Raw genomic sequence first — 21,881 nt, 5'->3', positions numbered from 1 at the left:
ACTGTCATTTTGAAAATATAACCCAGGTCACATGATAATTGGATGACGGAATAGTGTAGCCTGGCTTTTTTTTGCAAAAAATTAGATAGTTTAAGAGGTTTATTTTTAAAATAGAAGTTTAGGAGGGTTTCTTGAGAGAGAGAGTAAAGATAAGGGGGGTTATATGCACTTTACCCTACTTTATATAGTATATAATTTTGTATATAGCCCCACTAGGAAGCTAACGTCATTTTGCTTATATATATATATATATATATGATATATTCATTGTTTATATATATGTTCACATTATATCAGTATAATACTTTATATAGTATATAATTTTGTATATAGCCCCACTAGGAAGCTAACGTCATTTTGCTTACGTGTTAATTTCACCTTACGCTTCTATCCCTACACTTTGTACGGCTTTCTTTTCAAGCCCTCTACTTGGACAAGTTGTAGGGGTATAATTGGTACTATGTGAATATATGCGTGCACATTGTACGCGGTCTGCATAATTTGGACACGCGGTGGTTTTTTTTTTTTGAAAATTAATTTATACACGCGTTTTATTCTCTTATTTCCGTATTAGCTCCACTTTGTGTTCTCTCCTCACACTGCATCTCTATTCCACTTTCTCTCTCTAGACCCAGCTTCTCCGAAGCATCCATCTCCGAAGCATCTTTGAAACCCCACTGCATTTTATGAGAATATCTCATATCCCTAAGAATTCATTTCCAAAGTTTCTTTTTATCTGGCAATTCCAAAGCTGATCTCTACCCTATATATTCATAAACAGAGCCCTGTACTGGTCTTCTCTCTCTTCTTTCCCTTTCTAAATTTAATTGGGGTTTTAGGTCAAAATCGAGAATCATGACTGTGTTATCAAAATCTCTGCCGGTAGGTTACCGATTTCGTCCGACCGACGAAGAACTCATCAATCATTACTTGAAGTTGAAGATCAACGGTCATCATGAAGAAGTCTGCGTGATCCGAGAAGTGGATGTCTGTAAACTCGAACCCTGGGATTTGCCTGGTAATTTATAACAAATCTTTCAATTCCGATGTTGTTTTGAGTTCTTGGATTGATTGGTGATATTTGATTATGAATTTTTTTATTCAATTCTTGAATTTAGGGTTTTATGTTGAGAAAATAGAAATTAAAAATTGGGTGTTTGTTTGTTTGTTTGGTGAATGCAGGTTTATCGGTGATAGAGTCTCAGGACAACGAGTGGTTCTTTTTCTGTCCGAAGGATCGGAAGTATCAGAATGGACAGAGATGGAATAGAGCAACAGAGAAAGGGTACTGGAAGGCGACAGGAAAGGATAGGTCGATCAAGGTTGGTAGGGCCATGCGTGTGATTGGAATGAAGAAGACTCTGGTCTTCTATACTGGGCGTGCTCCTTCTGGTGGAAGAACCAACTGGGTTATGCACGAATACCGCGCTACCACTAAGGAGCTTGACGGCACCCACCCCGGTCAGGTTTGATCTTTAAACCCTTTTCTCTATTCAGCCTTTCCCCAATTTGTATTGGTTTTATCTAAATTTGATTGTGGGGTTCAGAATTATAGTTTTGGAAAGCTCAAATGCCTTCATGTTATACACTAGTGTGATAAATGCAAGCATGTGGAATTTTTTAAGTATTCAAATAAGAATAACCTTATTAATTTTATTTTTATTTTTTATTATTATTATTTTTTAATATGAGAGGTTATTACTTATCAAAAAAAAAATATGAGAGGTTATTAATTTTTAAAATATGAGAGGTTATCAACCAAGAATAACCTTATTAATTCAACTAAAAGTAACCTTATTAATTCAACTAAGAATAACTGAATAAACCCTATCCTTTAAAATGACCTTATTAATTTTTTTTTTTTTTTTTGCATTCATAAAGTCCACTATGCAACTAAGAATAGTTAAGGGTAACTGTATAAAAATGCATATGGTGTAGACTCTGTAGTACCTTTGTGGTAGTTGGATCACATTGCTAAATTGATTCTTTTTATTTATTTTATTTTATTTTATTTTTAAGTTGTAATGCTTTTTCAGAATGAAAGAAGAGAATAAAATGGAAGAGGATTAAGAAAAAAAAAAAGAAGAAAATTTAAAATCTCATCGCTTTCTTTTCTCAAGCAAACAAAACAATATATGGGGTCTTTCTGCTTCAATTTTCGAGAATGTATAACTAAGAACAATGTTCTACAAAATTTCAAGTCTTTTTCAAAAGTTTTATCATCTTCCTCTCATTTTCTTTCTCATAAAACTGAATAAACCCTATCTTTATATGTTTAAGCATTGAGAAAACATAGTGAACTTGTTTCAAATGCCGTTTGCGAAGTAATCGAACTTTTAATACTTATGAGAGGTTAGGTGAAAATACTCTGCTAGACTAGGTATGTTTATTAGTGTATAATGTATTCAGCTGAATAAAATATTTAGATGCTTCTTTCTATAATGTCATCAAGCACCAATAACTTAGTTGTTATTTTTTTTTAGTATATTCAATATTTAATTAGTCATCCTTACATTACCAGGTTCTTTCTAATCAATGTCAGTTTGTTACTAGTTTTATTAATGATCTGATGAACCTTCTAAAGTTAAAAGTTCTGTGTGTTATTAAATTATCTGTACTAAGAGAAAGCCACCTCATAATGGTTTAAATTTTAGTTTTGGAGCTTCTGAATTTACTTCGTGGTCATATTTTTATGCTGGATAAATTTATTCTCAAATATTAGTTTGGGTTATTGTTGAGTGAAATGTTCAATTTGTTAAATTGGTTTTTGTTAATTTATGTCTTCTGCAGGGTGCCTTTGTCCTGTGTCGCCTTTTCAAAAAAAATGATGAGAGGTGTGAAAAAAGGAAAGACGAGAACGCTGAAGGTTCAAACTGTGAAGTTGAAGATCTGTCTTCTCCTACCATGGTTAACAAGTCATCTGCTGAAGATTCGGAGTCGGTAACTCTAATTAGTGGGTCACCCCCTGAAGTTCTAATTAGTGGGACACCCCCTGAAGCTCCTTCCCCTACGGAGGTGCACAGTATCTGTAACTTTGGTGATATAGCATCTATCCCGGTGAGAAAATTGAATTTTGCATTAAATAATTAACCACCTTTTTTTTGTGGACAATGAAAAGCCTTATCAAGTATTATTTAACTGATTATTTTTTGATTTTTACTTCAGCCGCCGGATCCAGAGCTGGATGAAATGTTGAAAGACTTTTGCGAGACAATACCAGATGGCAAAATGTTCTTGCCATTGCATTCGCAGATGCAAATGGAGTTTGGATCTCCAGGTTTGCATTTTTCCTTCACCAATGATGGTAACGATGCCAACAAAGGCATGCAGTTTCAGAATGTCGCAAATGACCCGGAGTTTACCGCATTCTTGAATGAAGTCTTTGTTGACACAGAGGAAAACTCCTGTGAAGATTCTGGAGGTCACAAGAATTTGGGCATTGGAAGTGTAGAACAGCCGCAAGCACTGGTAAACTGAAGCTTCTCAATAACCTTATATTATCAATTGTTTTGCAAAGACCACCACCAAATTTAGGAGTATATATTACATCATTCAGCAAAAAATTTTTGGGCCGGACTGGTTGACCCATATAAGACCACCACCCTTTTTTCTTTTTTTTCTTTTTTTTTTTTTTCAAATATGCAAATTACATCTGTTTGAGAATATGAAAAAAAAAATTTTCACTGCCCGTTGGTATTATAACTTAAGTATTCAATTATTAATTTTTGTGTGTTTTCAATTCTAATTTTATTTCATTAATACAACAAAAATAAAATTTATCTTATTTTAATTTTATTTTTTCAAACAAATATGCAAAAATCACATTTTTGTTTTACTCAGATTGAAAATCAAATTTTTTCCAGAAAAAATTAGTTTAATTTGATCTTCAAAGGATCATTCAGTACTAATCCTTTTATGTTCATTCACCTTTCCTACTCTTTTCTTTTCTTTTTCTTTTTATTTTTTATTTTTTATTTTTTTTGTATGTAGTTTATTTTTTTCCTTTGAATTTTTTCAAGCATGATATTTTGGTAAATCTTGCTCAATTCAATTGTAGTTGTTAAAGTGTGTACTAATAATATCTGGAGATTTTTCTGTACCTTAGATTATATTTAAGTCAATATCATATGAGTCATGAATATTAACCTTTTGTTGCCTTTTACTCCAGATGAAAGCAGTAGTGTGGGATGGTGAAGGTCACGGGATGCTTGGGCAGAACTTCAGCCCTCCAGTTGTGAAAACATCTCCAGGAGCTTGGGAAACTGCTGCTATTAGCAATCTAGAGAAGGATGGAGATGTTTTACTGCAGCCGGGTCGTGCTCATGGACTGCATGGTTTTACTGCTAATTCTCCTGGCGAGCGCTCTGGTAATTTGAGGAATAGTTTTGAAGAATCAAGCAGTCATAGCAATGCAGCAGCCGGTGGTGGTACGGGAATAAGAATAAGAAGTAGATCTCACCAACCACAAAGTCGAACTATTGCCCAAAACATCCATGGAACTGCACCAAGAAGAATCCGTTTGCAGACGAAATTTCAAGTTGGATTGGTTAATTGCAGCAACTTGCCAGACTCGAGCAATAACGAAGATAACCACGAAGTAAAACCAACAGTGACCGAGGTGAGAAATTTGTGATGATTTGGAACTTCTCTGAAATTTCATGGTTCCCATTCTTGGATGCTGAATCCTATAATTTAATTGCCATGTGCAGGCTGAAAAACCCAGAGCGTCCTCCAAGGTTCGTCGAGCGTCTTCAATTATGCTTAGGTCACTTGCGGGTGTAGGCTTCTTCATAATTATTGTTGGCATGTGGAGATGCCTTAAATTTTGAAATTACGTATTAGAGATTGAGGACTTGTTTATGTGCATAGTTGACCCTAGTTAATTTGTAGGCAGTGATTGTTGTATGTACTGATTTCTAAAGTTTGTTTATTATACTCCTATCCATTTATGTATACATTGGAATATTTGTTGAAATGTGGTCTTGTCTTTGTATGCTGTAGCTAGGGCTGTAATTCGGGCGGGTTTGAGGTATAACTTGAGCCTAACTCATTATATGAAATGTTAAACTCAAACCTAAACCCAACTCTAATCATATCCGCAATCTTAACTATTCAATCCAAGCCTAACCTAACTTTTAACTTCTGAATTCGGGTTTAGATTTCGGTTAAATTTTTTTGATTAAATCGGTTGTTCATATGGTTAATCCTTACACCGAAAATTTAATTTGATTTTGAATTAGTTTTAGATTAAATTATTCTTAAACAAAAAAAAATTTAAAGACTTTTTTTAGATTTTTAATGAATTACAAAACAAATTTTAAAAAAATTAATTCTTCTCGATGTTAACATACAATAAGTTTAAGATTTAAGAAAAGAAGTTAAAAAGAAAAAAAAAAAAAATCATAATTTAAATATTATATATAATGTATTTAAAAGTAAAAATATATATAAAAATAATATTAAAATTTGGATTCGGATTGACTCGATTGCTATCATTTCAAATCAAATTCAACTCTAATTAAATTCGGGTTGAGATTTTTCAACCAAAACTTAACCTTAATTATAAAAATGATTGTCCACATCCGTGAAAAATTAGACTAGGCTCGGGTTAATTGCAACTCTCTAAAAATTTGCGCGTGCCTTTAAAATGAGTGCTTTGTTGTGTGTGTTCTTTGTCTGCAAAAGTAGCAGGGTAGAAGTAATGCAATTGATTTTTAGTCGATATCATGGAGTTTCATATTGGAAAATTTTTTAGATGATCCGGGATCAATGAACATATAAGCAAAAAGGAAAAAATATCTGAAGAAAACTTATACATTTTCTACACAATTACTTACGTGTCTACTGATAAATGGTCGGATTATGTAATAACTTCTCCTTTAATTGTTGGTATTTATTAATAAATCTTCACCATTTCAGGATATAGTCAAATACTGAGTGTTGCTGGTTGAACAACTGTGTCTTATTAGTGTTTCTATAAAGAAAAAGTCAAATGGGGTGAGAGAGGCTCGAACTCTCGACCTCAGGATTACTCTTAGAAGCTATGAGACCTACGCGCTAGCCAACTGCGCCACCACCCCTTATGTGTTCATTACCCACTTTAACCAATAGAAATTCGTCATGTCTAATGTGTGAAAAAGACACCCCCCACATATAAAAAAACTTTTAAGAATATTTGAGAATATAGAATAGGTGATTTGTATTTTGTAGTAGGAAAAAATTAATTTAAATTTTGAATTAAAATTTTTTCAATTCTAAATTCAAAGTGCTGATCGGTAATTATTTAGTTATTTGTTGCAGTAATCACATAGGTGCACACACAATATACATATAATAAAAAAGCAAAATTCTTGGCTAAGCAATACAGGCCACATTGGAGACAAACTATTAGACTGTCCAATTCCTCTTCAAACAAGAATCTTTACAACACAAGTCTCTGCAGCAATCTTAAACCCATCATAAACAGTAAAGGACAAACAACAATGCTAAGTAATTGGTAAGTAAAGCAAAAAAAAAAAAGGTTTGTTTAAAGGGGTCTATGTCCCTTCTTTTCTAGGGCACTTGAGACTTGTGTCCTCCACTTTAGGATTGATCAAATCATCATCACCAATGCCTTCTAAATCCTCCATATTAAGTGTCAGAGAACAATCTTGAGGTCCAAATGGCAGACTCACAAGTTTTTCCAGCTTGCAACAGCGTCGAGGCACGGTGTGTCGAAATGAGGGTGCCCCTGTACTCTTATGGCTGTGAGAAGAAAGTCAAGAAGGCTCTAGCTCACCTCAAAGGTACAAAAACCAAAATGTGGTGAGCTATGTTTTTGATAGATTTTCCTCCTTATTGCCACGTATGCATACATTGGAGACATTTGTAATAATAATAATAATAATAATAATAATAATAATAATAAATCGTTTTAGAAAACAAAATGCTCTTTGAATTGTTGTGACAGTGACATTTTTGAAATATATAGTTTGTATTTGGACTTTCTGATGTGGACATTGTCAATTCACTAGGACTTGGCATTAGGATCACCATGATCTTATGTTGTACAGCAATCAAGGGATACGATTGAAACACACAGCAGTGCGTGTTTGTTTTAATCACAGATATTGATTGCACAATGCAGTTTAAGGTTTTTTTTTTTTTTTTTTTTAATATATAATTCACACATTCATTTCAACAGGTACATATTCGGTAAATGTGGATTATAATCAGCAGAAGGTGACAGTGTGGGGAATCTGCAACAAGTATGATGTGCCAAGGACCATGAGGAATAAGAGGAAAGAAGCTCGTTTTTGGAATTGACTAGACAACGAAGGAATCGAATAATCAGAACAAACACCATCACCATCACCATCACCATCACCATCTTCTCTTTCTCCAAATGAATCCGAGCCATCTTTTACCCTCGCGAAGACTCGGTCTTTGAGCTGGAAAGCGTGGAAGAGGGTCTTCGTTAGATCCAACTCCTTCTAAACTTATCTGTAGTAAAAGAAGGATTCGTGTAAATTTGATCAATTTAGTGTATGGGTGTGTATATATTCATCATATTGTAAGCAACCTTTGTGTGGCAAAGCAATGAAAATGTACCATCCCCTGCTATAACCATATGTGAGGATTGTGTATTTGAATTTCTTTTATATTGGCAAGAATTTCATACACTCAAAACTGTTTTCGTGAAGATTTGAAATCTCCCTTTTTTTACTTTGGAATGTGAGGAAGTGCCCTTGGACCACATTTCCTTGGTGTGTATTTGAATTCAGTGGCAAATTTAACGGCAAAATAAGATCAATGTAAAACCTCAAAATTGAAGGTAAAACCTCAAAAAATCTCTCACTCGGCACACCCTGCAAAGACTAAAAAAAAGCATTAATAATAGAGGTTATGTAGCTCCTGAACAGTAGTTACTTTACCAAAGTTATTTGATTAAAACTCAGCCATGCATACAGTTACAATCCAAGAGTTTGTTCGGTGGTCAAATTCTTGACATTCATGAAATTCATCAAAAGAATGAACCCATGATCTTTTTGGAGGAAAATGTTGCTTCGATTCAGCAGAAAAAAAGGCTATGATCCCATCATACGATATTATTATATATATATGTGTGTGTGTGTGTATATACAATCCCAGCCACAGTAACAACTTTGGGCTTCCCATGCCCTCATTTTGCTCAAATTCAAATATGCCAGTTCAGATTCGCTGCTTTCCTCAACCCACTTGTAATGTATGACAAAACATAATGCACTATTATAAGAGATGAGAAAGTTAGAAACTGATCCAAATATTAGTTTACCATTGTCCTAGTGACTTCAGCCTTAACTTCCAAGTCTTGTAGCAGGGTTTCAAGACTGATTTTTTTTTTTTAATAAAAAAACTACTGATCCGAATAGTCGAATCCCCATTTCATCTGCAACAAAAGAGAGCCAAACAAAGTTTTTTTTCAATGTATTGAAGTGAACGAGTTTGGACCCCACTTAAGTGCATCCAAGTAAGACCCTTGTCCCCTCTTCTCTATACTTGAGTGGAATGGGCTCAATTCTCCTTTCATTTCTTTTTAGGCAGTTATCGACGATTGGTTTACTTGTCATTTTTGTAAGTTGGCATAATTCTTTGCTTATAAATTACCATGGTTCATTCCAAAACTAGCACAACACTAAATCAAGTACTAGGAAGATCTTTCGTGTGTGTGTGTGTGTGTGAGAGAGAGAGAGAGAGAGTATGGTGATACACAGAGTCTTGTTCTTGGTTTTATGCCTGAGCGCTGGAATAGAGGCACAGAAGCTTCAAGTGGGATTCTATAGAAGTACATGTATAGATGCTGAATCAACTGTAAGGGAAGAGGTCCGAAAGGGCTTTGAAAAAGACAAGGGGATTGCCCCTGGTCTTGTTAGAATGCATTTCCATGACTGCATGGTTAGGGTACTATACATAAACATCAACTTCTTTTTTCCATTTTCCTTTTTTGTCAATCTTTTAGTATTTCGTAACTCATTACTAACTCTTGAGCCTCATGACATGATCAGGGTTGTGATTCATCTATCCTTGTAGATTCAACCCCAACAAATATGGCAGAGAAGGATGGTCCACCCAACGGCATTACACTCCGAGGCTTTGAAGTGATTGACAGTGCCAAAGCTAGACTTGAAGCTCTACCTCAATGTAAAGGCGTGGTCTCGTGTGCTGATATCCTTGCTTTTGCAGCAAGAGACGCCACAGTTATCGTAAGTAGATATGAATTAGGATCCAGTCCTGTCATGGATGGTCCAGTTCATACAGGGAAAGAATGGAGATCACCCCACATAAAGATAATTACGCATTTTTATGAAGCTTAGAAGAGGCTTCGTAAAGTTTTACTAACTTCTGATCCTCACATTTGTTTTGGCTATGCAGACAGCAGGCTTTGGCTGGGATGTTCCAGCAGGGAGACGAGATGGGAGGATTTCGCAAGCTCCAGAGACCTTAGACATTCCTGCTCCCTTCTTTAACCTAGATCAACTCACTCAAGCCTTTGCTAAGAAGGGACTAACACAAGAAGAAATGGTTATATTATCCGGTATATATATAAGCTTTAATAGTACTATCTCATGCATGCACTCAATAAATTGATTTTTCTGCTAAAATGTTGCATACCCTATAACATTAGTTCAGATCATATAATCTCTTTTCCCTAAAGGGGAGGTTGAGTGTTCGGGTCCTGCTAGGGACAACATTGTTGAAACAAATGTGCGCGTTTGCATACCCTTTGTCTGCCTTTTGATTTATAACCCAATTTCTGTTATGTGTACAGGAGCACATACCATTGGTCGCTCTCATTGCTTTGCATTCATTAATAGATTATACTTCTTTAGTCCAACAAATGGCCAAGATCCTAGCCTAGATCTCATATATGCTGCGCAATTGAAGAGGCAATGCCCAAGAGGTCCTGATGGGAGTGTTGATCCTAACCTGGTGGTTCCAATGAACTTCAGCCCAGTTCTGATGGACCAGAACTATTATTTAGATGTTCTATGGCATCGCGGCTTGTTCACGTCTGATCAAACACTCACCACCAGCCTGGCCACTACTGCACAAGTGAAGGAGTATGCATTCAATGGGTTGCGTTGGAAGTTGGATTTTGCTCAAGCAATGGTGAAGATGAGTCAGATAGAGGTGCTCACAGGAACTGCTGGAGAGATTAGAGCCAACTGTAGGGTCATCAATCCATAAAGGCCTGAATATCTAACTTTCATCTATGCATAAAGTTAAATTTTTCAGTGTGTTTGACGTAAGTTTTAAAAATTATATCTATTATTGTTGTATCATCATGACTTAGTTCATTAAGAAGGTCAAGGCATTCATGCTGGAGATGAAGCTCAATGGCTGCATGAATATCTCTGCCTGAAGTTGTAATTTTATTATATGCACTCTTTTTTGAAATTAAGGAACCTTGTCCTTTATGAACAATAATTTGTTAAAGTTAAATGACAATCTAGATCTAACATAGAAACTGAAAGAGGTTCAAATTGATGTTGTCTTGAGTATGCAGACATTAACAGTTGTTTTAATACCTTATATAGAAAATGACACAAGGTATTAATACCTTAGTATTTTGGGAGGAAGATTGGCCTAAAAAGATTTGTGTGTTCCTCTCTTCAACTTGTGATAGACAAATGCCGAAAGGGCAAGTTTTAAGGTTGAAATGCTTTTGATTCCAGTGGCGAGATGACAAAAAAAATGAGGGATTTGCAATTTGAAGGTATGATCAAGAATTTGCATCAAGACTGGGGATAGAGAGGCAGAGTGAGCAAACATTGGGCTCCCAGGTCGAGGTTTCGAGAATGGTAGAGAGAAATATATATATATATATAGATATAAGGTGGGAAAGCCTCAAAATTGACGGTCTCCTTTGAATAGATAACCAGAGTATGAATCTCTAGCTGTTTAGGGGACCAGAGAGGTGATATTTGGGGTAAAATCAAGACAATGTTGCCAACTTATAAAAATAAAATATCTACAAACAAAAGTTGTCTTTGATATTCTCTAAATTAAGTTGAATCTACATGTAAATCAAGATGATCTTACCAACTTATACTTAAAATAAAAGCTTTAGAAACAAAAGTTGTCTTTGATATTTTCTAAAGTTGATAGTCTACTAACCACCCCCATTTTTCAAAGAGTTTTAGTCTAATAAACTTAGCTGCTGTCAACCCAATATGATTATTGAATAATCTGAAGTAACAAAGTCTCAATTGGGCACATAGTGACTGCGTGAACCAGAGTAAACAAGGTTTTGTTTGCATGTTTTATGCAGGAGACCTTGTCCTCATAACCATTATTATTATTCAGAATTTTTCAATATTTAAATTATTACTAAAATGGATGACCAACCTTCTTTCAACCTTTTCATTTTGGTCCAAATTTCAGTTCTAGAAGGACACTGGAGAAACTGAGATTTAAGCAATGATGATGCACGTACTCTAAACAAAATTTTAAAAATGACTAACTTAAAACCTACATTATTTGATGTCTCTGAGCAATTTGATTATGAACTCTTGACATCCAAGAAAAAATAAAGTCAGCATAGATAGAAACTGAGAATTAAGCAATGATGCACCCTAAGCAAATCACAAAACCTACATTATTTGATGTCTCTGAGCAATTGATGGTGAATTCTTGACATCTTTTTTATCCCTATATCGAATATTAATTTCTGGAAAATCTGGCATTAATACAGAATAAGCAGTTCCCCCAAATCTGTAATCATTTGGTTATCCCAACTTTTTCTTGCTTGATTTAAATATTTTCTTAGTAGCCAATTTTTCTTTGAAACATTGTGCTTGTAAGTTCTATATCCCAAAAGTAAAGTGGAAAACAAAGTAGACCCAATATGCATATCAACAACAGAACACAAAAGCAATTATATATGTCCACTATGAACTTTTTCTTATCCATTAATAACAACTATCCTTGGATTTTCATGCACTAAAGTCAACAAAAATTGATTTAGTCAATCTTTCTGGCATCTAGTTCCCGCGTTAACCCTGTTTAAGACCTTTAATTACACGCCTAATCGTTGTCAACCCACCCCAGTTGTCCTTTCTTTTCTTTCTCAAAACATTCTGATCTCAGGCAGATAAAAGTAAAAATGACTGTTCCAGCACATTGCCTTCTCACTTGGCACTAATACATATAATACTGGAGTAGGGTCATTAGCAAAATCGACTTTATACGAAACGTTTTGCTATATATAGCTATAATAATGTGACATGCATGGCTTCAAAGTGTTGTAACAGATTAACTTGTAGAAGAGAAACATGAGTTCGAAGAAGATAACTTGTGTCTCGATATGTTTGATTTTGGTGTTTTGTCAATGTGTTGTTCAGTTGGAAGCTCAGCTTCAAGTGGGGTTTTATACAATTTCATGTGGCATGGCAGAGTTCATTGTCAAAGAGGAGGTTAGAAAAGCCTTCTTGAGTGATAAGGGTTTGGTTGCTGGCCTTCTCAGAATGCACTTTCATGACTGTTTTGTTAGGGTAAATATATCAATCTCCATGTTTTTACTTTATTTTTTCATTATTGGTTTAAAGCACCTAATTAAAGAAATTGGTTGTTAAACTCTCAATGAGCGTGGATCCTCTGCAGTTACAACACGTGTATTGTAGCACGGACGACCACGATCATACGTTTAAGTGATCGTGACCGTTTGCTGCAGTATTGTATTGCAGAGGATCCAGACTCGATCACGGTCACATGTTTGAGTGATCGTGACCGTCTGCTGCAATACTGTACTGCAGATGATCTAGACTCAACTCTCATCGTATATCTAGCAAGATGCGGTTTTGCCCCTATTTTGCTTAAAATCTTTTTATATGGCACTTCTCTAGTTATATAACTATAATTTTCTAGCCCTCGAGTAGTTTACTCAACCATATATATCAATTTTTTTGGTACCTCTAGGGTTGTGATGCTTCGGTGCTTATCGATTCCACTCCATCAAACACCGCAGAGAAGGATACTCTGGCCAACAATCCTAGTCTTCGGGGGTTTGAAGTGATTGACAAGGCAAAGGCCAGACTTGAAGCTGCATGCAAAGGTGTGGTCTCATGTGCTGATATTGTCGCATTTGCTGCAAGAGACAGTGTGGAAATAGTAAGCACATCTTCTCATCTTGTTTAAGATTTTGCATGCATTTGACTAAAGTTGTATGCTGCTAAATATGTAACTCTTGATTTTATTTTGTTCCCCATGTAGACAGGAGGACTTGGCTATGATGTTCCAGCTGGAAGAAGAGATGGCATAGTTTCATTAGCTTCAGAGGCATCTGCAAACTTACCTCCTCCGACGTTTAACATCAACCAACTCACTCAAAACTTCGCGAAAAAGGGATTGACACAAGAAGAAATGGTTACACTTTCTGGTATGGTATTCCAATCATCGCAACCATTGCAGTTCTTGCTTGTGTCAGAAATCAATGTGTTGAGAAATTGTATAGGAAAGTAAGTGAATTAATCAACTAAATTGTTGATACACAGGTGCACATACCATCGGTCGTTCTCACTGCACTTCGTTCAGTAACAGACTATACGGTTTCAATACAACAATGAGCCAGGACCCGAGTCTGGACTCCATGTATGCAGCACGGTTGAAGCAGCAGTGCCCACAAGGCAGCACAGACCCTAACTCGGTGGTACCAATGGACCCAAGCAGTCCAAGCATTACTGATGTAAGCTACTACAGGGATGTCCTAGCAAACAGAGGCTTGTTCACCTCAGACCAGACTCTCTTGACAAACCCGATAACGGCGAACCAAGTGGATCAAGACGCTAGGAATCCTATGCTCTGGGGAAGCAGGTTTGCTGCTGCAATGGTGAAGATGGGTCAGATTAGTGTTTTGACGGGTAATGCCGGAGAGATTCGAGCAAATTGTAGGTTGGTCAACAGCTAAATTAAGAGAAGAGTACTAAAGGATTCAAGTTCTCCAAATGCTGGATAACTTTTCATTCTTAATTTTATTTCTATTATTTTAGTTTATGTGCTTGTACGGTGCTATGTTTGAATAAATGAAAGAAACCCATTTGTTTGAATGAACCCATTTAAGCATTGTCAGTTTGGATCACTCCAAAAAAAAATGTATATATAAATAGAGACAGAGAGAAAGAGCAACACATTATCAGAATTAGGTATCACAGCCAAAAAAGGAAAGAAAAAAATATATATATTATACGAGTATATATATATAATATTAAAAACTCCAACAGCATACCTAAAGTCAATGGCACCACATCATCGTTTTTCAATTCGTTAATTGATACTGTACATAACTATTTTAGCGACCAAATTGGTCCCCTGTCAAATATATTAATAAATTCAGCTGCAGGGCTAGCCCAGCAGTTGAGCATATATTAGTTGGGGTCTTTGACCCGTGTTCGCATATTTTCTCATCATTTGTGACTATAAAAAATAAAATCAACCGAATGCATACTTCATTCAAAAGAAGCTTGATTATATACCAAAATGCAAATACATCCATTTTTGAAAAAATATATAATAATAATAGATCAAGTTTTCTCGATATTATTTTTTTAATATTGATCTTTAAATTTAAACTCATATCATGTTTGAACTGACTGACAATATCACCAAATTGGTGATATTTTGTATTTTAGTACTAAGAACTAAAACAAATTTCTAAATTTTTAAACCCAACCAAAAAATAGTCTAGAACATATCACATGTGAAACAGACACAAGTAAAAAATCTATCCAAAATATGCCAAGTCCAAGTTTTTCCTAAATAAGCCATGCCACAAAAGCAAGCAATCTGAAGCAGGGTCTCAGATGGGCTGGTTAACATTTTTCATAGAACACGTTAACTTGAATCTTTGGGCCAAACTGGTGACCCAAACTCAAGTTGAGCGAATGGCTGGCTAGGTTAATTTTAATCAGTTTAAATTCCAGAAGAAGAAAAACGTGTTGCTACTAACTGCTACCGAATTGCCCCGAACAAAGTACAGAATACATGATTGCAGGACAAGCACTAGAAACCAATACGTGATACTTAAACCCCAAGTTTAGTACCTAAAGAAATAATTAGTGATGGAAAATTTAAAATAAAAACTTCTTTGTTACCAGACTTATAAATAAGTGCAGTAAAATGAGGAGCATAATGTAGCTACCCGGTAGAAGGTGCGGGCAATGTAACAAAGAAAATATAAAATGGTAACTTCTCATCAGACAGCAACATTCAAAATAGATGACTCAAACTACCTAAGTGGTGAGCTCCATGATGGCACTAACTATGTCTCCATTGTGAGTCTTGAGAGCCTTGACAGCCTTGCCCTTCGAAACTCCTGCCTGTGTCATCACCAAATCGATGTCCCGAGGCTCCACTCCAGTCTCATCAATTTCCTCATCTTCCTCATCCACCTGGGCTCCGGCAGCTGCTGCAGAAATATCTGACTTCGCCATCACAGACCCCATATCCGGCATCCTGAATTGTTGGGCAGCCTGTGTCTGCAGCTGAGAGCTCAAATCCTCTATCTTTGCCTCTCCAAATATGACATAGGTCTCCGAATTTGGGCTTTTGAAGACGTCGGGTTTTGAGATGAAAAATAATATCTGAATAAACACAAATGAGATTGGTAAAAAGCCATCGCTGATAAAGGCAGATCAATTACATAAACATTATACCAAACGAAGGCTTACATTTTTTGTTCTCTTAATGGTAACCCTACTAACACCTGTAACAGGTTTCATGCCCAACTTCAACATCGCCTTGCGACTCTTTTTCTCACTCCTGCTCTGCTTGGAACTCCCATTTGCACCTGACCTCATTTTCCCAGTCAAGTTAATTCAACAGGGGAAAAAAATCAATTGTCATTGAACATCAAAAAATTAACATTTTGCAACAAGAATAACATATATGAATATAGCAACTGTCTATTCAGATTGGAGATTGCTGATCTTCGGACCACAAACTCATGAATCATTGTTTAGGAGACAACTCAAATTCAGCTGTTCCAGTTGATAATAATCACAGGGTTGTCCATAACATAGTGTAGTCCAAGCCATTCTTGTCAATTCCAACATTTACAGAGTTTTTGGCATCTTCCAAGAAAACCACAAAAGCATTCAAACAATTAAGTGTCTTCAATGACATCAGATGTTAATTAACTATTGCAAGTTATTGGGCAATTGTAAACATAACCAGTAGTAGTACCCTGCCCTTTTCACATACACAAAATGCATAATGCTTGGGCATTATGGGAAAAATAGCATCACAGGACGCAATTACTTCGCAAAAATAAACTTGTAAATAACTAAGAGACACTAATTGCATTGTAAATCCAATCACATGATTTTAGAATCAAAATGCCATCATAAATATATATATATATATATAGATGTTTGGCAGATGATAAAACAATGGCAAAGTATAATGAAAAACAAAAACAATGTGTATGGAAGCATGGAATTAGTGTCTTGGAGTTGGGAGACAATAATTTCAAACTTCAATCTATTTTTCCTCCAATTCCAATTCCAAGGCTCTAAATCCATGCTTGCAAACGTCTCACAACTATCATTGAACAAATTGAACAAGGGACAACAAAAAGATAACAATAGCAAAATAAAAAATAAACAAAATAAAACATGCAATATGTAAATATATGTTTCTTCAATATATATGTGTGTGAGTGTGAGAAAGAGAGAGAGAAAAAAGGGAAAAGCACCTGGGGCACCATCATCCTTGTCATCGTCTTCATCATCAGAATCGACATCATCAGCGTCATCGTCATGGTCATCGTCCTCCTTCACGTCCTCAATCACTGGCTCGTCGTTCTGCGATTCAATTATACATATGTGACTGAATGAAATGTGTACATATAGATTGAACAAACATGCCCTAAATTAAAAGCTCAGTAAATAAGTGAAGGAAATGACTGTGACAAGAACCTCAAGCTTCTTCTGGGCCTCCTCTTCTTCAACAACGGGACCTGGCATGGCTGGGTTCTCAATGATTGAGGGATGAGAGAGAGTAGAGAGAGAAGGGATCGACTTGTGCTGTTTCTTCGTACAGCGCTATGAGGATAAAGCGTCCTTGTTGCTGGATAATGGATTTTTATGCTAGGGTTCCTTCGTTTGGGCCAACTATTCGGCCCATTTTGAGCACCACCATTCGGGGTCGATCCATTTCGATCCAATCCGAAGTCTGGATTAAGTTATTTTATGATCTCATCAAGTGTGAATAAATTCATATTCCATTTGTTAGTTTGTTATTAGTCCAATAAAACTAATAAAAATTTAGAAAAAGATGAAAAAAATAATAATAAATTGACTCTTCCATAAAGAAAAAAATATAATAAGAAAGAATAAATAAAGGGAATAAGAAGAAAAAAAAATGATAAAAATATTGTTATACAATGTAAATGGTATATATTACAGAATTTGATAATATTTTTATTATATATATATATATATATATATATATATATATAAAAATGATAAAAATATTGTTATACAATGTAAATGGTATATATTACAGAATTTGATAATATTTTTATTTTATATATATATATATATATATAATGTTTAAGTTGGAATGGATTGATCATGGTACATATCCATTTTGTTTAGTCAATTGATTGTAAAATTCATAAATTTATCACATTAAATGATCAATTCATACTCGAGTTATCAAATCAGATACTGATCACAATTTAATTCTTTGACAAGTCAGTGTTCTATTGTTAGAGAAAAAGAAAGAACAACATTATACTTTGAAAAACTATAGCAGTATAAGTTCTCCAAAAATGTTTTTAAATAACAAATTCCACTTTTTGCAAGCCCACAAACACGATCACTTTGAAAAGATTCAAAAAGAAATTTAGGATTTATTTGATTTGTCACTCAAAAATTTTTAAAAAAATATCAGAAAATTTATACTAATATCGTTCCCAAAAACTGTAAGTTCTCGATTTCCCAAAAACTGAACCAAGAAGCCCTAACAACCATGGAGTAGACAGCCTCACTCCCTCTTTCTTTATAGTAAAATGGATAACATTTTCAAGTCTTATTTTCTTACTTTTCTCTATTTCTTTTTCTTTTCTTCTTCCAAGTAAGGAATCTAAGTCATGATGCTACTCATCTTGCCAATTTGTAATAGATAAAGTGGCTTTTGTGCAAATATATATATAAAATAAGTTCCTCTCTCCTTTTCGAGAAAGAAAAACAGTAGAGAGACAAGGATACAAGATATTCCATTTCACATTTCAAGTCCACATTTTATTTGATGGACTTGAAATCTATTAAATTTGAAATGTAAACTGTCACAACTCAGTGGACTTATACATACTACAAAAGACAGATTCGAAAAGCTTGTTTAAGTTGCAACACAAAAGAAAATATTTTGAAATCCTTCCCACAAGTGTTAAATACATATCTATTCTACTCCCTGCTCTTCCTCCTCATATCCAACTCTAGTAGAATATATTTGTAAATTTGAATTTGAATCTCGAAACCCTTCATTTCAAATCCATTAACCCACAGGTCCCACATGATCAATAATCACTAAAACATCTCACATTAATCATTCAACACATTTATAATTTACCAAAGGACAAAAAAATAAATTTAAACAAATAAATTTATACTTAACTATGCGCGGATCTCATCTAACTGAATGTATTTAAACAAATTTCCATCTTAATCTTATCCAGAGTCTAGTCTAGCCTTCATCTAAATGAAAAGCTGAATGCAGGTAGTCTCAGAAAGTATCCACCCCAAGTAATAACACAAAATGACTAGCTTATTTGTGATCATCTACATAATTTGTTCACATCCCTAATTTTAGGCCAACTAATAACAAATATTTTATACAACCGGAAAGAAAATTTCATTATGCAAAAGATAAATAATGTCAAGATTTATCACATTTCATCTCAAACAGTGATTAACTGGTTTCTAGTTTCTTATTTTCACACAGGAGGTCCATGACTTTCATCAAACTGAGTAACCAGTAAGTCTACACACACACACATTAAGCACCCACTTAATAGGAAGTAGGATAATTTCCAAGGATGATTTCCAAAAAAGAGTTGCTCTAAGAACTCCCATAGTCGTCATATAATTCAACAAAGCACGCTCAGCTGATTGACGTCAGATGCACAACCTCTTAACATATCCTAAAAAAACATTACCTAGGTTAAAGAAGTATTCTTATTCCTCCAAATTTCATAAATTTGTAAGACAGAACGTACCAGAAAGACAAAAACAGAACCTCTGTTGATGTTTGATTTTTACAATAGACGGAAGCAAATCTGTAAGTCCACACAAGGTTTTGCCTTTTGATGTTTACAATCCCAATAAGGTTTGTCCCATAGCAACAGAATTTTTTGAATAAGATCTGGAAGAAAAAAAGTAAAACTAAAAAGTAGTAACACAAAGACTGCAAGAGTTAAGGCTATAAGTGATTAATGCCATAATCAGCAACATTCAACTCCGATAGAATGAATCAATTTCATTGTATGCAATTTCAAATTTCACCATCCTTTGCACATTTCATAAGTATCATTATATCATTTGCCAACATCAAGTAACACTTACATGCATTTTTCGCGCTGATCTTTTCACTAATTAAACCAAAAAATAAACCCTAACACGATTTGACCCAACATAGAGCAAAAACATTCACAGCTTTGTACAATTGTGCACCAAATACTACTAGATGAAACTCGGCCAATAACGCAAAAGAACTGAAGTGGTGAACAAAAAAAGAATCAAGAAGAATCAGAAGATAAAGACTCCTCACTGATTCAACAACTGTTTTTTTAGTCTCCTATGAAGTTTCCAACCTTCATTGTCTATTGCATGGCAATGCCCTCTAGGCCCCAACCAGCACTTGCAAGGCGCCGCCAAATCACAGACATAACAATAGCACTGCAACAATCAAGCAATAAGAAATTAACACAAGCCTTATCATGACATCCAATTTCTCACCCCATTGATTAAATTTTGGAATTAACTAAAGATTACCAGTTCACAGTAGCTCTCATGAGGCGTCTTCTCAAAGGGAAATTTCACACATACATGCCTTGAATGTGGGTAATCTCTACACGCAATCTACAATCATCATCATCATTAACATCATTAAGAGAAAAAAAGATAGCATAACCCAAGGAAAACCATTTCAATTAGGTTTGGTTTTATGCATCTGATCATACAAAAAGCAAAACATTAATTAGATGGGTTCAATATGAGTACAAGTCCCCTGTTCATCATCATCAATTCATCATCACTTCAAAATTGAATATAAATTTGAGAATCAAAAAAGAGAAATAATATGATGAATCTGATGTCAACCCATATTCAGAATCCATTAATGCTCCTTATCATGCATATCTATGTGTGTGTATAGTGTAGAGAGAGAAAGAGGGTTGAAATGAGGTTAACCTGGCCCTTTTCAGCAACGACAGAGAGGTCAGGGGAATCGGAATCATCAAAATCCCTGGTGACGGCGAGCTTGGGGATGTCAATGGCGTCATCAGGATCGAAATCTAGGATGAAACAGTCCTCTTTCTCTTCGAATTCCTTCATGTCCGTTTTTCTTTTGAGACAGAAAATGGGTCTCAGTGGGGTCCCCTCCACCTCCGACGGAGGAGAACATATATCTATCACCTCACTGTGTTTATCCTCCATCTCTCTCTCACTATCATAAACCCTAGAAAAGGACAGCAATAACTTATTCGAATTTTGAAATCGACCAACGACCGTTTGTGTTCCGAGAGAGAGGGGTAGGGCAAGGAGAGTGAAGTGTGGAGTTTTCAAGGAAATCGTAGAGCTTTTATTGGAGGGATACCACACGGTCCACACATGTAGGGCAGTAAATCGGGCGGCTTAGGAGATTTGGGCCCAACTCCATATAGAAAATGTTCACCTTTGGTCTAAATTCATCTTTCAAACTCTAACTAGGTAACCCAAACCCAATTCATCATTATATTTCTAAAATTAAAATTTTAACTTGTATGGAGGTTTCGGGCTTAAAAATTGAGTTCGTTGGAGTAACCTATGGCCAATTCCTACACTTAAGATGACAATTTCTTCCAACTTAGCGGGTTTTTGCCCCACCCCGCCTTTAATGGAGTGGATTTAGTGGCCCCTAAATAGATTTGGGATGGGTATAGTAGAATAATTGAATATCCGAAGCAGGTTTGGGGCAAGGGCGGATTTAGTGATGACCCCGCCCTGATTATATATGTACCTTTTAATTTTTATATGTATATAAAATATATATTTTATATTTTTAAAACTCTTGTTACTTTGCTGGAGGTATTCGTAAATATATTAATATTCACTACTTAGTAATTTATCAGTTCAATTTGAGCACATTGGGTTGATTTTTTATTTTTTTTACTATGTAATAAAGTAGCATAACTCGATCCGTTCCGCAATTAAACGGAGTACATGGGGCGAAGTCGGTACTTTGTCCATCAAAGTAGAAGCGGAGATGGTATAACAATTACAAACCTGTTTCGGAGTAGGGACTTAGTTGATGTGATAGATTTTTTAACGGGGCGGAGTAGGGTTTAGCCAAACCCGTCCTAAGTCCGCCCTGTTGCCATCCCTATCCACACTAAAAGATTAATATTATTTTGAATTGATTTCATATTAAATTCTCCAAAACCAAAACAATTTAAAATACTTATTGCAAATTTTCAAGACGGAGTAAATTACAAACAAATTTTTAGAAAATTAATTATTCAAAATGTCAATATATAATAAATTAAAACTTAAATAAAATAAGTTGAAAAAAAAAAGCTGAACATAATTTAAATATTATATATAGTGTATTTAAATATATATATATATATATATATATATATATACACTATTAAAATTCGGATTTGA

At 35.0% G+C, this 21,881-nt stretch overlaps 5 protein-coding genes and 1 non-coding gene across 6 annotated transcripts; 3 read left to right on the top strand and 3 right to left on the bottom strand.

The window, feature by feature from the left end:
• The first annotated feature begins 555 nt into the window (after window positions 1–555).
• LOC132312825 (protein NTM1-like 9) lies at window positions 556–5,000 on the top strand. Its single transcript, XM_059811347.1, has 6 exons — window positions 556–1,018; window positions 1,183–1,466; window positions 2,791–3,057; window positions 3,166–3,468; window positions 4,169–4,618; window positions 4,710–5,000. Exons 1-6 carry the CDS (start codon window positions 856–858, stop codon window positions 4,827–4,829), a joined length of 1,587 nt encoding a protein of 528 aa, XP_059667330.1. The 5' UTR covers window positions 556–855; the 3' UTR covers window positions 4,830–5,000.
• Window positions 5,001–5,993: 993 nt separating this feature from the next.
• On the bottom strand, window positions 5,994–6,080 carry TRNAM-CAU (transfer RNA methionine (anticodon CAU)). Its single transcript is given in 2 exon segments — window positions 5,994–6,029; window positions 6,043–6,080. It is a non-coding gene; the product is annotated as a tRNA-Met (tRNA).
• Window positions 6,081–8,718: 2,638 nt separating this feature from the next.
• Window positions 8,719–10,248, top strand: LOC132314573 (peroxidase 5-like). The gene is made up of 4 exons (XM_059813419.1): window positions 8,719–8,913; window positions 9,024–9,221; window positions 9,391–9,553; window positions 9,788–10,248. The coding sequence occupies exons 1-4, from the start codon at window positions 8,719–8,721 to the stop codon at window positions 10,204–10,206; spliced, it is 975 nt and encodes a 324-aa protein (XP_059669402.1). The 3' UTR covers window positions 10,207–10,248.
• Window positions 10,249–12,293: 2,045 nt separating this feature from the next.
• LOC132312826 (peroxidase 5-like) lies at window positions 12,294–13,924 on the top strand. The gene is made up of 4 exons (XM_059811348.1): window positions 12,294–12,512; window positions 12,937–13,128; window positions 13,231–13,396; window positions 13,512–13,924. The coding sequence occupies exons 1-4, from the start codon at window positions 12,294–12,296 to the stop codon at window positions 13,922–13,924; spliced, it is 990 nt and encodes a 329-aa protein (XP_059667331.1).
• A 1,158-nt stretch (window positions 13,925–15,082) lies between these two features.
• LOC132312823 (nascent polypeptide-associated complex subunit alpha-like protein 2) lies at window positions 15,083–17,086 on the bottom strand. Its single transcript, XM_059811346.1, has 4 exons — window positions 16,932–17,086; window positions 16,709–16,817; window positions 15,684–15,802; window positions 15,083–15,596 (listed from the first exon to the last, which is right to left on the bottom strand). The coding sequence occupies exons 1-4, from the start codon at window positions 16,977–16,979 to the stop codon at window positions 15,246–15,248; spliced, it is 627 nt and encodes a 208-aa protein (XP_059667329.1). The 5' UTR covers window positions 16,980–17,086; the 3' UTR covers window positions 15,083–15,245.
• Window positions 17,087–19,498: 2,412 nt separating this feature from the next.
• LOC132315019 (RPM1 interacting protein 13-like) lies at window positions 19,499–20,772 on the bottom strand. Its single transcript, XM_059813775.1, has 3 exons — window positions 20,427–20,772; window positions 20,010–20,096; window positions 19,499–19,913 (listed from the first exon to the last, which is right to left on the bottom strand). The coding sequence occupies exons 1-3, from the start codon at window positions 20,670–20,672 to the stop codon at window positions 19,782–19,784; spliced, it is 465 nt and encodes a 154-aa protein (XP_059669758.1). The 5' UTR covers window positions 20,673–20,772; the 3' UTR covers window positions 19,499–19,781.
• Window positions 20,773–21,881: the final 1,109 nt, after the last annotated feature.

Source organism: Cornus florida, unplaced genomic scaffold, assembly GCF_030987335.1.
Source record: "Cornus florida cultivar Cherokee Brave unplaced genomic scaffold, ASM3098733v1 CherokeeBrave_3.0.0_Hap2_Chr06, whole genome shotgun sequence".
In the NCBI taxonomy this organism is placed as follows: domain Eukaryota; kingdom Viridiplantae; phylum Streptophyta; class Magnoliopsida; order Cornales; family Cornaceae; genus Cornus; species Cornus florida.
This window is presented reverse-complemented; position numbering and strand designations above follow the sequence as displayed.